The 16,371-nt window shown below is 40.8% G+C and overlaps 1 protein-coding gene across 6 annotated transcripts in view; it reads right to left on the bottom strand.

The window, feature by feature from the left end:
- Positions 1-16,371, bottom strand: part of ulk4 (unc-51 like kinase 4) — a 266,746-nt gene that overhangs the window by 193,512 nt on the left and 56,863 nt on the right. For all 6 annotated transcript variants that reach the window (XM_062984172.1, XM_062984171.1, XM_062984173.1 and 3 more), the window contains 2 exons: positions 11,995-12,156; positions 2,895-3,077 (listed from right to left, as the gene is read on the bottom strand). In XM_062984172.1, coding sequence (XP_062840242.1) covers positions 2,895-3,077; positions 11,995-12,156 — 345 coding nt within the window. The remainder of the gene's footprint in view (positions 1-2,894; positions 3,078-11,994; positions 12,157-16,371) is intronic.

Consider the following 16,371-nt stretch of genomic DNA (forward strand, 5'->3'; position numbering starts at 1 on the left):
AGAGTTCTTAGAGTTCTTACTTTATGATTTAATAACCTAGAACAGCGGTTCTCAGAGTGTGCTCCATGGGGCCCTTGGGGCTCCGTAGTACCCTCCCCCTCCAAGCTTTCCCTCCTCTTTCCTGCTTCCCCCTCTCAACCAGAATAATTTTTCCCTCACCTCCTTCACTGCCCAGATCCTTTCCCTCTCGCCTTCCTTGCTTCCAAAACCATATTTCCCACCCACCACTCAGGGGGTGCTTTGATTGTGCTTTTACTGCATGGCAGAAGGGAGTTGAACTGTATAGCCTCTGGGGTTTCTGTTGTTGTTATTATGATGATAGGGAGGAGGGAGCAAGCTTGTTTTCTGCTGCCCTGCAGACTAGGACACGGAACAATGGCTTCAAACTACAGGAAAGGAGATTCCACCTGAACATCAGGAAGAACTTCCTCACTGTGAGAGCTGTTCGACAGTGGAACTCTCTCCCCGGGGCCGTGGTAGAGGCTCCTTCTTTGGAGGCTTTTAAGCAGAGGCTGGATGGCCATCTGTCGGGGGTGCTTTGAATGCGATTTCCTGCTTCTTAGCAGGGGGTTGGACTGGATGGCCCATGTGGTCTCTTCCAACTCTACTATTCTATGATTCTATGATGATGATGATTATTACAAAGGCTGGATGGCCATCTATTGGGGGTGCTTTGTTTGTGCTTTTCCTGTATGGCAGACAGAGACTGGACGACCCCTGGGGTCTTCTGTTGAAATACTGTTAAGTTTATGTTGGTCAAAAATGTTCTTCATTTTAAATATTGTTTTGTGATTTCTTTCCTTTCTATTTTGCACTACAAACGAGATATTTGTAGTGTGCATAGAAGTTTATTCATTTATTTTTAATTAGTTCACACAAAGACTCTCCGTCCATCTGCCACTGGCCTGCCCCATCTGCCATATCTGAAAACACAATGTGTCAAAAAGTTTTACCATCGATGATACATATATATATAATATAATATATATAATACTAGCTGTGCCCGGCCACGCGCTGCTGTGGCGTATGGGAATTCTTTGTTAGGTAGGTGGAATAACAGTGAATAGCTTTGTAGCCTGAAAGTCTGGCCATTTTCTTATGTGAATCCTTGTTTGGTGAGGTGGAATCGAAAGGAATAGGTTTGCTGCTAGAAGGTTAGGTAGTTGCCTTTTAGGGGAATGTTTTTGTGGGTTGGTAGAATTGTAATGAATAGCCTCGGTGGTTCAAAGCCTGGGTGCTTGCTACCTAGGGGAAATCTTTGGTTGGTCAGCTTCAGAGTAGTATCACTGTTTCAAACCCTGGTCGCCTTTTACGAAGGTTAATCTTTTATTGGTGTGGTTGAATTGCACTGAATATCCTTGCAACTCCAATGTCTGGCTGTATTTATTATTTTGTATTTTATATATATATATATATTACAAAATATAGAAAGCATGGCAATAAGAATAAGAATAGTAGAAGTTCCCTCCCATGGTAGCCCCCTCCCGAAGAAAGCCCCTCCTGTAATTCCTCGTCCTGTTTTTCATTGTTTCCCAACCTTGTGTTTTATTGTCGGGTCTTTCCTTGCCTTTGTTTATATTTTGTTTGGAGGGGAGGGAGGGGGGAGGGAGTGTGACCGTCCCCCTCCCTTCCCTCCTCCCGCTCGGGAAGCCCATTCCCCTTCCTTCTTCCTCCTTTTCCTCTTCTTCCTTCGCCCCTATGGGGTGGCCGAAGGGGGAGCGGTAATTCTTCCAAAGGAAGAGAGAGAGAGCAGGAGGAGGAGGGAGACCCTTGCTTACCTTTTTCTTTTCCTTTTCTGGCCCTGGAAGGGAAGGCCGGAAAGCCCATGGACTTGGGAGTTAGAAAGCCGTGGAGGGGGCGGGGCCAGGAGGTCTGGCAGTGGAGGGACGATAGGAAGGCCCATGGGTGCAGGAAGGTGTGGGCCCCGAGGTCCCGAGGAGACCGGGTGCAGCCTGAATGGGGAGAAGGAAGGGGCCGGGGCCTGCCGGGAAAAGGCCAGGAGGCATCTGGTAAGGGTTCGCAGAGAAGGAGGGGGGGACCTGAGAGAGGGAGCGAGCTGATCCTGGGCAGCCATGCTGTCCCGAAAAATACTTTGAGTTCCGCACGCATGCGTACATTGCCTGTTGTGGGTTTTGGCCTTTTTTTGGTGTTGTAATTGTGTTTTTTGTGTGATTGTGTTGTATCTTACTGGAGGCAGGGATGATGGATTGTGTTGCCAATTTTAGAGTTTGGGGGTGTTGGGTTTTGTTGTTTTGTGAGTCGCCGTGATGCCAAAAGCCTTTTATATATATAGATAATATATAATATATAAACATTTCTTGGGAATCCACAAAAAAACTTTGATTCAAAAAGGGCTCCACAGCAGAAAAGAGAACCCCTGACCCAGAACAATAAAGGCAGTTTGAGGATAAAGTCACCTGGCTTGGTGAATGAATAGAACAATTGTAGAAACTGGAACAACCACCCTGACCTCTTGCTTTACTTTTTTTTAAAAAAACCAGTAGTTTATTGTTTATATCAGCAGTTTAGCACTCTCCATCTGTTTTGTAAGTTTAAATTTGTGACAGTTTTTGATGGCAAGGCAAGAAATATATGTTTGAGCCAAACAACAAAATGTATAACCATGTATTTCATATGTCTTTGGAGCAGAGTTCAGGTTTTCAGATGTAGAACGGCAAGTCCCAGCAGCCTTTGTTTAGCATAATCAATAACAAGACATGCTGGGAGCTGTCACAGGGTTTCCATCCCTTCTTTACACATTACTGCTTCTAATCATGATTCCAAGTCGCAACTAGACACATAAACATGCCACTGAACCTTAGTGTGATATTTTAATGTCTACAACAGGAAGTTTATAAATACATATTTGTAAGAAACAGCAATTCAAATCAAACCTTTTCTTGAATTAGCCTTTGCAAATGGATGCCACATGACAACATAGCAGAGAACATAGTCATCATGTACTGCTGAACTTTGCATATTCCGGTTGCCAAGGAGTGTATCACAGCTGGCAATCCCACTTTTTCAATCACACTCTGGAAGGCACTTGGTGAATGATGAGTAATTTTGCATAATGCCTTTATAAGAAAAAAAAAGAAAAGAAAGAGTAATCCGGGAACTGCTGGTTATTATTAAGTAGATGGCACCTGAAAACTAAATTCCTTCAAATTCTCACACACCAAGAATAGCAGTCACCTTGTCTCCCGAATATGCTCATCCATTTTCTCTCATTCCACACTATCGAATGATGATGAAAGCTAAGAACCAGAGAAAGAGGAAAGCAGCATTTGGAAGCAAGTTGCATAAATTCACTGTTTCTCTCATAGGCCTTTCAATAAAACAACAGGATTAAAAGCCAGTGCAAAGGTGATAAGCAGACAAAATTATACAATAGTGTGCTGTGTAGTCACATGCAAGTGGTACTATCTGATGGGGGCAGCTCCTGTTAAGAAGTGATAATGACGAATGCCTAGAGATATGAAAGACCTTTGCTGCTTTAATTTATATGGGCCATCTGTCGGGGTGCTTTGATTGTGCTTTTCCTGCATGGCAGAGGGTTGGACTAGATGGACTATGTGGTCTCTTCCGACTCTATGATTCTGTGTTTCTACACAGTTGTCTACAGAAACCCTGTTAAAGACATTCAGTATTATTTCAAAGTCAATCAACTTTACAGTAGCATACAGTATTATAACAAAGCACATGGAGGATACTGTAGAAAGTGGTTAATAGTGTTGGAGCTCAGCAGCAAGATGCTGGAAATGTGGAGGATTCTGGGGATTCTGATTCAGAGAATGAGATTTTCACTATGTGTCTGTTGAACCACAGACAGAAATGCTAAATGCTGGCCATAGATCACAGAGACAGGCCAGGGCCAACAGCTGCAGAATAAACAAATGAGGTTTCTCTTGAGAACCAGTGTCTAGGGCAGTGGTACTCAACCTATGGGTCCCTAGATGTTTTGGCCTTTAACTCCCATAAATCCTAACAGCTGGTAAACTGGCTGGGACTTCTGGGAGTTGTAAGCCAAAACACCTAGGGACCCACAGGTTGAGAACCACTGGTCTAAGGCCTTTCCCAGCCTTCAAGCAATGAGAAGTGATAAGAGATTAAGTCTTCAGGCAGAGAGGGCCAAAGAAAGGTTAATGAGATGGTCAGAAAGAATTCATGAGAAAAACAGGTGCCGAAAACATGATCTCATGTTTGTTGGGTCAGGTTTGAGCTTAAATCGGCTGATGGTTCTCTGGGATCTTTAGAGCAGACAACCTCCCTTTACCTTCAGATTCATGATCAGCTCTCAAGTTTGCCTTGTTTCCAAATGGACTTTTGCCATGCTCAACTTCTTGTTTTCATGCTATTGACTATGTTTAAAGGACTTGGATTTTTATGTACCTTGTTATTTTAATTTTCATGTATCTTGCTCTTGAATTTCCTGTATCTGAATAACTTGGGATTTTTCATGGACATTATCATTTTGGACTATTGATCTTTGCATTATGGACTATTGCTATTTTATAGCACTGCTTTCTACTGCCTTTTGAGAAATGACTTTTCCCTTTTGTATTTGCCTTTTGTAAATAATCTGAAGATGGTAGCTACTGGACCCTGTTTGATGCTGTGTGTAAAGGTGTTCCTGACCTAGTGTGCGACAGATAGTTCACACCTCAAGAGAAAAATATTTTTGGGGAAGGAGAAACAATGAGTACTTCAACATCTGGGGGAAAAGGTTCACAACACTTTCTAATGTCTTCGTATTAGAATAAAATTTGCATCCATTTATGGTGCTTAGGCAATCCCTCGTAGTTCGAGGATGATTGTCTTCCATCTCGGGGGGGGGGGTGTCCGTAGATGGCTGAAGAGACCTATTCTTGACCTGCATATTCTCCCGCAGTGAGGACATCGGTTTCCAGGTGGAAGGCGGTCTCGGTCAGGGTTGGCTTGACGGGCCTTCCTCTTGGCACGTTTCTCCCTTAAGCCCTCCATTCGTGCCTCTTCGAACTCTGCAGCACTGCTGGTCACAGCTGACCTCCAATTACAGCACTCAAAGGCCAGGGCTTCCCAGAGTCTATGCCACAGTTTTTAAGGTTGGCTTTAAGCCCATCTTTAAATCTCTTTTCCTGCCCACCAACATTACGTTTCCCGTTCTTGAGTTCGGAGTAGAGTAACTGCTTTGGGAGACGGTGATCGGCATTCGGACAATGTGGCCAGTCCAGCAGAGTTAATGGCGTAGGAGCATTGCTTCAATGCAGGTGGTCTTTGCTTCTTCCAGCACGCTGACATTTGTCCACCTGTCTTCCCAAGAGATTTGCAGGATTTTTCTGAGGCAACACTGATGGAAACGCTCTAGGAGTTGAATGTGATGTCTGTAGACCATCCACGTTTCGCAGGCGTAGAGCAGGGTTGGGAGGACATTGGCTTTATAAACAAGCATCTCTACGGATGTCTTGATCATCAAACACTCTCTGCTTCATTCGGAAAAATGCTGCACTCGCAAAGCTCAGGTGGTGTTGTATTTCAGTGTCGATGTTGACTTTTGTGGAGAGGTGGCTGTCAAGGTAGCGGAAATGGTCAACATTTTCTAATGTTACACCATTAAGCTGTATTCCTGGCTTTGCAGAGGAATTAGCTGGTGCGTGTTGGTGCATCCATTTATATTTCCTCCGGGAATGCCTAAAACTAGTACAGTATATGCAGGTGACTACCCACTTTGAACGACTGGCAACCAATCTTCTATTACACAATGGAGCATGTGAAAGAACAAGTTGCTTACCAGTAAGTGTGGTTCTTAATAGCCCCACCATTTAGCTTAAGAACCCCACCGTTTAGTCCTGATGCTTGCTAATGTATTTTATGAATGTTATTTTATTGTTATTGTTTTAATTGTATATGCTGTCGTCTGTTGATTGGGCTTGATCCCCATGTGAACCGCTCCGAGTCCCCTTGGGAAGATGGAAGCGAGTTATAAATTTATTATTATTATTATTATTATTACATGGGTTGTCTCTGAATTCCCACAAATAGGTTATATACGTCTGTGCACTACACCACTTGGAAGTTTATTTAGAGTAATTACATGAGCTTTTTTAGTAGTCTCATCTCCCTTCAGTAACACTATATAGCACCTTTCATGCTTAAACCCTCTGTTCCATGGATGCAGATGCAGCAACCCAAAGGACTAAGAGCAGGCAGGACATGCATTAGAGGGGAACTGTCAGGGTTATGTGTGGGTTCACGGATAACTACTCAAAGAATCACAGTTGCTGGTAAGCAACCTGTTCTTTTTCATGTTCTCTGTGACTTGTTCAAATGGGAGACTAAGCAATAAGGACAGATTGTTGTGCCGGAAGAAATAACAACTCTCATATACATATCAGATAAGATAGGTATACAGTCCCAAAAGCAGCATCGACCTGGGAACTTGTATTTATCATGTAGTAAGAAATAAATATCAAAGGCTGTAACCATATAACCTACTCTGCAGATTTCTCCTAAAGACACTCTACCCAAAGGCAAAAGGAACAAGAACACCACATTCCTGTTGAAGTCTAGCAACTGCGACTGCCATGCATCTAGTAAAAACCTGAGGGGTGGTTCATAGCCAAAAAGGAAGGTTTCAAACCCAACATGCACACCTTTCCACTGTGAAACAAAGTTAGAATCTGAGACAGATGAATCAAGGATTCAATCTGAAGAGTTTATCTTTATCCTTGGTTATGCTTATGCTGTTCATCTTACATGAAAACTCCAAGATAATCCATTTTTATGAGTCACAAAGACCACAAAAATGAAGCCCTTTCTATTTGCTACTAAATATGCAAGCTTATCTTAGCTCACATTGTGTGATTTTATGCAAGCACCTGAATAGCTTTTAAAAGCTTTCTAGAGCTATAGCTTCAAAGATAATCTGGTGAAGATGGACACGGCTGTGTTATGTATCTACAGGAAAAACGTAACCATCAAACTTGGAAGGATAAACTATTTTTGACTTGTGAAACTTCATGGAATTATCTCTCATTTCTGCCACCAACAAGATGGTGAAAAATCTGTCCCTCTAGAACGCACACCTGTGACACATACCTGAGGCAGGTTATGCTTCAAGGCAAACAGAAAGAGATGTGACACATTTTGGCTTATCACCCATGACAGATAAGATTGTAGAGGGCAGTGATATTTGCTATATGACCTGTAGGCAGCATAGCTCATAATTCTGATGTAAAGAAAGTCCTTAATATTTGTACTAAATTCAGTTTTACTATTGAAAAAAACCCCCAAAATTAGCATGGATATTTTCAGACAATATATACGTTATTTTTACATGCTTTTCCAATAGTCAGAACAGAATAAAAATGACCAGAAATTATGCTACTGAATAGCACAATAGTACAAATAATGTCCACTATGGAACTAACTTCTCAGAGTAGTAGGCCTTAGTATTCCTGGGAGGCAAGGAGCCACTCTAAATGTGCCAAACATTTAAAGTGACAAGGAGAGGCTACTGGGAAGTAGTAGCAGTGGGAAATGACAATGATACTTTCCTTAGCTCTGGTTATTACTATACAATGGTAAACATCTTTTGAATGTCTTTTACCTTGAATACCCTATGATGACACAATACAAAAGAAAAAAGCAAGTCAAGACTCAGAAGACCAGAGCAAAGGACAAGCATGAATAGTTCTATGGACTTCATCACAAAAGCAGAGTGAAAACTGTGGAAAGTGGAGAGAACTATCTTACCCCATTCCCTCCCATTTTCCCCCATCTTCTGGGATGGCCAGCCATTCCACGTCCTTACAGTGTCAATGCCTGTCTTTCCCCTGCTTTTCTCCATTTGGAGTAGGGTAACACCTGACTTCCGAAAATGGGTTTAGGGCTCCATTTCCAAGTGCTGTGGAAACAGAGCCCCATGGAGTCCCACCGGAAGTGCCCTTACATCATGTCATGGCCTTCATGGGACTCCTATGGGACTCCATTTATAAAGCGCATGGAAACGGAGCTCTAAACCAGTGGGATGAAGTCCTTATTCTAATGACACAATTGGACTCAAGCTGTTGACATGCTCAGATGTTAAATAAAAATTCAAAGCTATATAACTCAAAAAAGGGAAACATAGGATGTGGGAAGAATGAATAGAGGAAGCTAAACATTGTAGAAAATGAAAAGAAATATATAAATATTGCAATACTTGAGATGAGTGAGCGAAACCAAAACAGGGCATACTAGTAACAAAAGATGACTGGAATGCTAAAGAAGAAACAGGGCAGAACCAAAGGTTGCAGGAGAATTTGATCCAGGTTCAAGAAATAAAGCAAGAGAGTGACTTATTTAACTCAGTCTTCAGGCAGCCAAGCAATGGGTAGACACTTAGATATCACAGCATGGTCAATACAGAAAACAAAGATATACTATAACTGGAATTTGGAATTCTCTGTTTAAAAAACACACCAGGAGCAGATTTGTCATAGACCATGCACTGCTAATATCAGATAGCAAAGGAAAGGTAAAGTAGTACACTAAACCGATCACAGTGCCTAAATACAATCTAAAAAACATTCCTGAGGAATTTTGAGAGCATGCAAAGAACAGATCTGCAATGTAGTAACTAAGTGATTAGGAACTATGAACTCAGGACCAAAATCATGGAAATTATCAAAGAATGCAAAAAGAACACAATCTGCTGCCAAAAAAAGAGAATAAAGCCTCACTGGATCACTGCCAAAGCTCTTAAGATAGTTCGAAGACAGTAGAAGTAAACATAAAAACATATAAAAACAATCAAAACCCTAAACTCAACTGTTCGTTATATTGCCCGCAGAAACAAAGAGAACTTTTATAACGATGAATGCAACAAAAAATTTAAAAGGCATCAATTAGGGGAAAGTAAGAGTTCTCTTTCACAAGATCCAAGAAATCGAAGTGAAACTTACTCTAAGATTAATTGGGGGAAATACATTAAAAGATCAAGAATGATGGAAGCATCATCTCCCCCTATGATCCTGCACGTTCTCTTCGCTCGTCGGGGGAGGCCCTCCTCTCGCTTCCACCACCTACACAGTCACGGTTCGTGGGGACGAGAGAGAGGGCCTTCTCCGTCGTGGCCCCCCGGCTTTGGAACTCGCTCCCCAGGGAGATCAGGCAGGCCCCTACCCTACTCTCCTTCCAGAAGAGCCTAAAAACCTGGCTCTTCCAAAAGGCCTTCGAGGATTAATCATTGTAGGTTTGATCTATCTGCCCACTCAACAATAGGATGCCTGGCCATTATTACATTGCACTTTATTGACTATTTTAGCTCTGAAACCACCTCTCCCATGTTGAAGTTTTCTCACTTTAGCCCAGATCCGTGTTTTAGCCACCTGTTTTTAACATTTTATGCTGTATGCTGACTTTTATGACTGTTTTACTGATGTTGATGTTTTATTGATGCGATATTTGTTTTATTGACTTATTGCTGTTATTGTATTGTTGTGTCGGGCATGGCCCCATGTAAGCCGCTCCGAGTCCCTCCGGGGAGATGAGGCGGGGTATAAAAATAAAGTTGTTGTTGTTGTTATTATTATTATTATTATTATTATTATTATTATTATTATTATTATTATTATGGAAAACAATGAAAACTAATATTCCTTTGAGAAATAACTTTTTGATAATACTCTTTTGTTTTCTTTTTTGGAGAAAGGAGTGGAAGAGTTTCTACAACTATTTCAGTGAAATAAATCACCCAGAACAGGTGGATGCCAATAGAGCTCTTTCAAACAAAAACATGGAAACTATTTAAATTCTAACAAAAATCTGCCAACAAATACAGAAAACAAAACAACGGTCAACAAAGTGGACTCATTTTAACCCCCAAGAAAGCCAAGCCCTGAGGCTGGCTTTTCAGTGTCATATAATCCAGTTTCAAAATGCAGATTAACTCAATTGAATTGGAATCCAGTTCAATGCAGTTCATCTGCATTCTGAAATTGGATTATATGGCACCGTAGAGCCAACCTGAGAGAGACAACTAGGGACAGATAATCATAAGGCCGATGAAAACAACAAACAGGACTTAATTTCTGCCCCCAAATCACTATAAACCTATTTTCATCCCCAGTAAAATAACATTGACAAACTTGTAAAGCATTAAAAGCTTTTGTGTACATGCCAGTTTCATCAATAAGAGAGGGTTACGTAATCAAACTTGTAGCAGGAATGAAGGAATTAATAACATCTGCTCATTCAAAACTGTCATTATAAATGAAAATTTCAGAACAGGCAGTCCTGTAATACTACCTGACAGTTTATATTGGTAAATACTATATTTATAGGCATTAGCCTCCAATGGTGTTTTCAACCATGGTTTAGATTCCTCCTAATATAATTGTCCCTATCTTGCTAGCAATCTGCATTTTAATTATCATTCAGACCTATCACTCAGTGTTATAATCTTGTTCAGAGTTGACTTTTTCATCCCTTTACCAGTTGCTGTCCATTAATATACTTTTCACCCTGCTTCCATGGGAAGATCAAAAGACCTTAGATCACCAGTAAATTAAAACTAATGTTGTTTATATCACTCCAACCATGATAGCATCTAGTAAAATCTCATCTGAATGACAAAAAACATCCAATATGATTTTGAGTGCAGACTGAAATGGGGTGGACACAAAACTGTCCAGAATGCAGTAAATTCTATATAGGGGGTACAGAAGATTATTGCTCAATGTTATAAGTAAGATTAAGTAAATAAATATTTAGCATAATAAAATACAGGTGAGATTGTGGTTCATACATATGTGAGAGAAAGATAAACATGTAGCAGGGCAGCGCCAGTTAAGACCTTTGTTTTGGCAATTCAATCAAGCCTTCAGAGAAAAAGATAAAAGAGGCAATGTGGATCAAGTAGTTGAAACTAGATTCCAAAATTATGAAGGCATTAAAACAAATGTTTTTCCATACTGGATGTTAAGAACAGGTGCTGTAAATGAAATGTCTTTCCTTCTTGTTTAAGCCTCACTATTGATCTCACCCTTGTTGCTGAAGTTAAGACTATGTGTCAAAACAGGTTCGGGTTTATCTAACCTAATAAAAATCCAATGACATGTATTTGCTGTGTAACTTTTGCTTATTTTTATTGGAAAACTGGAAACAGTCAGCTATATACTTCCAAAATTGTAATATGCATTTGAGGGTTTCTGATGGGAATGGAGGAACAAAGTGTTGGGGAGGCTTTGCTTTGTTTTGAAAAAGAAATGCCCTTCCCAGTGACTTCTAGGAGCTGCAGTAGTCATCCTTGTTCAAAAAACTATTGAAGGGGCAGGAAGGGCATGGAGGCACAGAAATGGTTTGAGAGCACAGAGACACGTAAGATTTTTTATAACCCCTATTTCCATTTTATCCTATTATTATCCTAAAAATACTGTCTGAATGGAAATTGGTTTTTTAATCAGGATTCAGTTTTTGGTTAATATTAGACAGATTAATTTATTGCAGGCCAAAATCCATCATCTGGGATTCTCCAGGTAATTCTACTGAGACAAAGGACACCAAACCACCACTTCCTTTGCCTTATTTTGATTTCTTTATGGCTGGTTGACTAAATGCTTTACAGCCGTATAGGAAAGAGGGGTTGTGTTCATGTGTCCAGGTCTCTTGCAAGCAGATTATGTCAAATTTCTGAAAAGTTACAATAGATTAATTTATTAAACAGCCTTATATTTGTCAAAACAACACTCCCAAGAGGCACCATCTAAAGGTAGCTTTCAGCATGACCCCATTAGTCCCCAAATAAATACAATTCTTCCTTCCACCCTTTTCTCCCTTTCCAATCTGTTGTTCTTTCCTCTTCACATTTAATACTACAAGCTCCTTGGAGCAGGCATTTTGTAAACTGCCATGCACCTTGATGGCATTCAATGATGAATAAAATTTCTTGATATCTGTGAACTTTGATTATAGAATTTTAAAAGAGTCTGAAATATGAAAATTAGAAACTATATATGAACAACAAAATCTTACCGAAATAGCAGTTATTCTCAAAGAATCTATGGTTGAATGCATAAAGAGATACCACAATATAGGTCCAATTTCTCCAGTAATAAATCCTTGAGCATGAGAAGAGAAAGTGGAGCACACATTTTCAACAATCTTTGCTGCTATGTGATTTACAATGCGTTCTTCCTGGAAAGAGAAAAACGATTTTTTAATCAACTATCACGGGTAAAAGCTACAAAGAAACTAAACACAAAAAATATAACAGTTGTTGACTGATCAAGTTGTTAATAGATCTTCCATAACTATGATTAGTTATTAAATTATTGTTTATTTTTATCACAAATAAATCACAGTGTTTCCTGCAGTGACATGTATATCCTAAAACAGCACCTGTTTGTCAGCAGCAAGGAAAGAAGTCCATTACAGTATACAATCACAGGACCAATAACCCAGTAACCTGATCTCAAACTTTTTTTTTACTCTTCATTTTCTGTAAATGACATTGTATTTTTTAAAATCTGGAAAACCCAGAATCCAGGTGCCAAGTGCTCCATCTCAGCACCCTGCTGCTGCTCAGTCGTTTAGTCGTCTCCGACTCTTCGTGACCTCATGGACCAGTCCACACCAGAGCTCCCTGTCGGCCGTCACTGCCCCCAGTTCCTTCAAGGTCAACCCAGTCACTTCAAGGATACCGTCCATCCATCTTGCCCTTGGTCGGCCTTTTTCCTTCCATTTTCCCCAGCATCGTGATCTTTTCCAAGCTTTCCTGTCTCCTCATGATGTGGCCAAAATACTTCAGCTTTGCCTCTAATATCCTTCCCTCCAATGAGCAGCCGGGCATTATTTCCTGGAGGATGGACTGGTTGGATCTTCTTGCGGTCCAAGGCACTCTCAGGATTTTCCTCCAGCACCAGAGTTCAAAAGCGTCTATCTTCCTTCGCTCAGCCTTCCTTATGGTCCAGCTCTCGCATCCATAGCTTACTATGGGGAATACCATTGCTTTGACTATGCGGACCTTCGTTGCCAGTGTGATGTCTCTGCTCTTCACTATTTTGTCAAGGTTGTCCATTGCTTTCCTCCCAAGAAGTAAACGTCTTCTGATTTCCTGGCTGCAGTCTGCATCTGCAGTGATCTCTGCGCCTAGAAATATAAATTCTGTCACTGCCTCCACGTTTTCTCTCTCTATTTGCCAGTTATCAATAGGTGTAGTTTGCCATGATCTTGGTTTTCTTGACATTTAACTGCAATCCAGCTTTTGCACTTTCTTTTTTCACCTTGGTGATAAGGCTCCCCAGCTCCTCCTTGCTTTCAGCCATCAGAGTGGTATCATCTGCATAGCTAAGTATACCTAAGTATACCTAAGTTGTTAATGTTTCTTCCAGCAAGGGCGAAATAGTTCAAATAGCTGGAACTACACATTCATCTTAGTAAAAAGCTGTTTGGGAGGTGCATCATGGGGGTGGTGGCACTTCTTCGAGGCTTGCAGAGTGGCAATCTCTTTGTGAAAAATATGGCAGTTTTCAAGAGGGAAGTTAGGACATGAGTTAGGACATTTAAATATTCCCCATAGACAGCCCTTAGATATTTCTAAGAAGGGCAAGTGCAATTTTTTTGTTTCACAAATACACTGGACTGTTTCCTTTGTTTTGGGTCCAGCCTATCTTCGTGACCACCCTATGAATCGGCAAGGGCGCTAAGATCTGCTGGGGAGGCCCTCCTCTCAGTCCCACCTCTGTCTCAAGTGTGGGACGAGGGAGAGGGCCTTCTTGGTGATGGCCCCCTGGCTTAGGAATGCCCTCCCTAAGGAACTTAGGCAAGCCCTCAAACTGCAGCACTTTCGGTAAGAGTTAAACACATGGTTTTTCCAGCAGGCCTTTGACAACATTGAAGACAGTCTGATTGCCAATTACTTTAGCACTTTAAATCTGCATTCTGATTGGTATTCAGCTGGGATGCTAAATTGATTGTATGGATCTTTTAATTAATGGCTACAGCCGCTTCTTACTGATTATTTTATTTAAATTGAGTCTGCTTCTGTTTGTTTATTTATTTGCCATTTATTTGCCATAATTATACCCCTTTCTCAACCCTGAAGGGGACTCAAGAGGCTTTACACATAGGCAACTATTTGATGCCTTAAAAACAAATGTACAATTAAAATAGACATATTAAATAGAATTTAAAACACATTAAAACGTTTAAAAATGTTACTGATGTAGACTGAATGCAGTTTGATGCAGTTTAACTGCCATGGCTCAATGCTATGAAATCATGGGAATTATAATTTGCTGAAGCACCAGTACTCCTTGGCAGAGAAGGCTAAAGATCTTGTAAAGCTACAGCTCCCATGATTCCAAAGCATTAAGCCATGGCGGTTAAAGTCATTGCAAACTGCATTGGTTCTACAGTGTGGCTAGACCCTTAGAAAAATGAAGACAGTTAAATTTAGCCCTTTTGAGTGGTACTGCAGTAATAAAAGCAAATGTTCTACTGTGGCCTTTATTTCTCTTCAAATGATCTCTATTATAAGAAATGGAATGCCTTTTGTGCAATGGAAGAAAGAGATTTCCAGATTAGTCTGGCAGGCAAAGCAATCCAGAATAAAATTGAAAACATTTCACTATACTAAAAAAGGGGTGGTTTGGGAGTTTTTAATGTCAAATTGTATTATAAGCCCAATTTTTAATGGTTGAAGGAACTGATTTTGCTTAGGGATGTGAGACTCTTGGATCTGAAGACCATAATTTCAGATTTGGTTGGCATGATTATCTTTTGTATGATAGATTCAAGGCACATGCAGAATTCAAAGATCACTGTATTAGAAAGGCTCTCTTTTGAGTTTGGCATATGTATAACTAGATATTTCCCTAATGTAATATTGGCTAATTCACAGCAGAAAATCTTTTTAGAAAAGAATGGGTTAAACATTGCAGATGGTTGCTTTATAATCTTTCACATTTTGAACAAGACAGCTGGAAGTTTACATCAAAGAGAGATGATTTTTAAGAAACACAAAATATCTTAATTGGTTTTTTTATACCTAACCCAAGGACAGATTTAGCCAAGGTATGAGAAATGCAGCCACAGAGGTTAAAGAAAATTTATTTAGAGTTGTGTAAAAAATATAATTTTATAAGTGAATGTTTTTTAAACTAAGGTCAGAAAATGACTCTGCAAAACAGTACAAAAATGTGAGCATAATGCCCACATGGATTTGTGAGGGAAATGTAGTCTGAAGAAATAACATTTATTTTGTGCAATAATTTAAAATAAAGCCTACATAATATAACGTACAGATAGTATGCATTCCCAAGCAAGCTGTCACCAATGTTCCAGAATTGTTCAAACCCATGACAAGGATGTCAAGATAAGGAGAGTTCCGTTTTCATATGAGATGGACTTCAAAGAAGGCAGTAAAGTACTAGTCTAATGTTAATACAGAGATCTGGAGTTTTGGAGTTTGGTATCATATTTAGGCGGACAACACCCAGCTTTATCACTCCTTTTCACCAAATGCCAAGGACCCCATCCTGCCCCTAAACCAGTGCTTGTCATCACTGATGGACTGGATGAGGGCTAATAAGCAAATCCAGACAAAACAGAGGTGTTCCTGGTCAGTCAGAAGGTAGATCTGGATGTGGCATTACAACCTGTTAGGGTCACACTCCCCCTGAAGATGAAGGTTTGCAGTTTGGGGGTGATCCTGGACTCATGGCTGATCCTGGAACCCCAGGTGTTGGTGGTGGTCAGGAGCGCCTTTGTACTCAGCTACACCCATACCTTGAGATGGCAGACTTGGCCACAGTAGTCCACACCTTGGTTACATCCCATTTGGAGTACTACAATGCTCCCTATGTAGGACTGCCTCTGAAGAACGCTTGGAAGCTACAACTCATTCAGAGATCAGCAGTCAGATTACTAACTGGAGCACTATACAGGGAGCGGACAACTCCTATGTTACGGCAGCTCCACTGGCTTCTGATCTGCTTCCAGGCTAAATACAAAGTGCTGGTCATTACCTATAAAGCCCTAAACCAGGGGTCCCCAAACTAAGGCCTGGGGGCCAGATGCGGTCACTGACCTGGTCCCTGTCCTAAACTTTAGACTTAGGGTTGACCTAAGTCTACCTGGTCTTTGGAGGTCTCTTTGCTTATTTATTTATTTATTTATTTTACAGCATTTATATTCCACCCTTCTCACCCCGAAGGGGACTCAGGGTGGATCACATTACACATATAGGCAAACATTCAATGCCTTTTAACATAGAACAAAGACAAGACAAACATAGGCTCCGAGCGGGCCTCGAACTCATGACCTCACTCATGGTCAGAGTGATTCATTGCAGCTGGTTGCAGCTGGCTTGCTCTCCAGCCTGCGCCACAGCCCAGGCCTTATGAGATC

This window comes from Anolis carolinensis, chromosome 6, assembly GCF_035594765.1.
Source record: "Anolis carolinensis isolate JA03-04 chromosome 6, rAnoCar3.1.pri, whole genome shotgun sequence".
Lineage (NCBI taxonomy): Eukaryota > Metazoa > Chordata > Lepidosauria > Squamata > Dactyloidae > Anolis > Anolis carolinensis.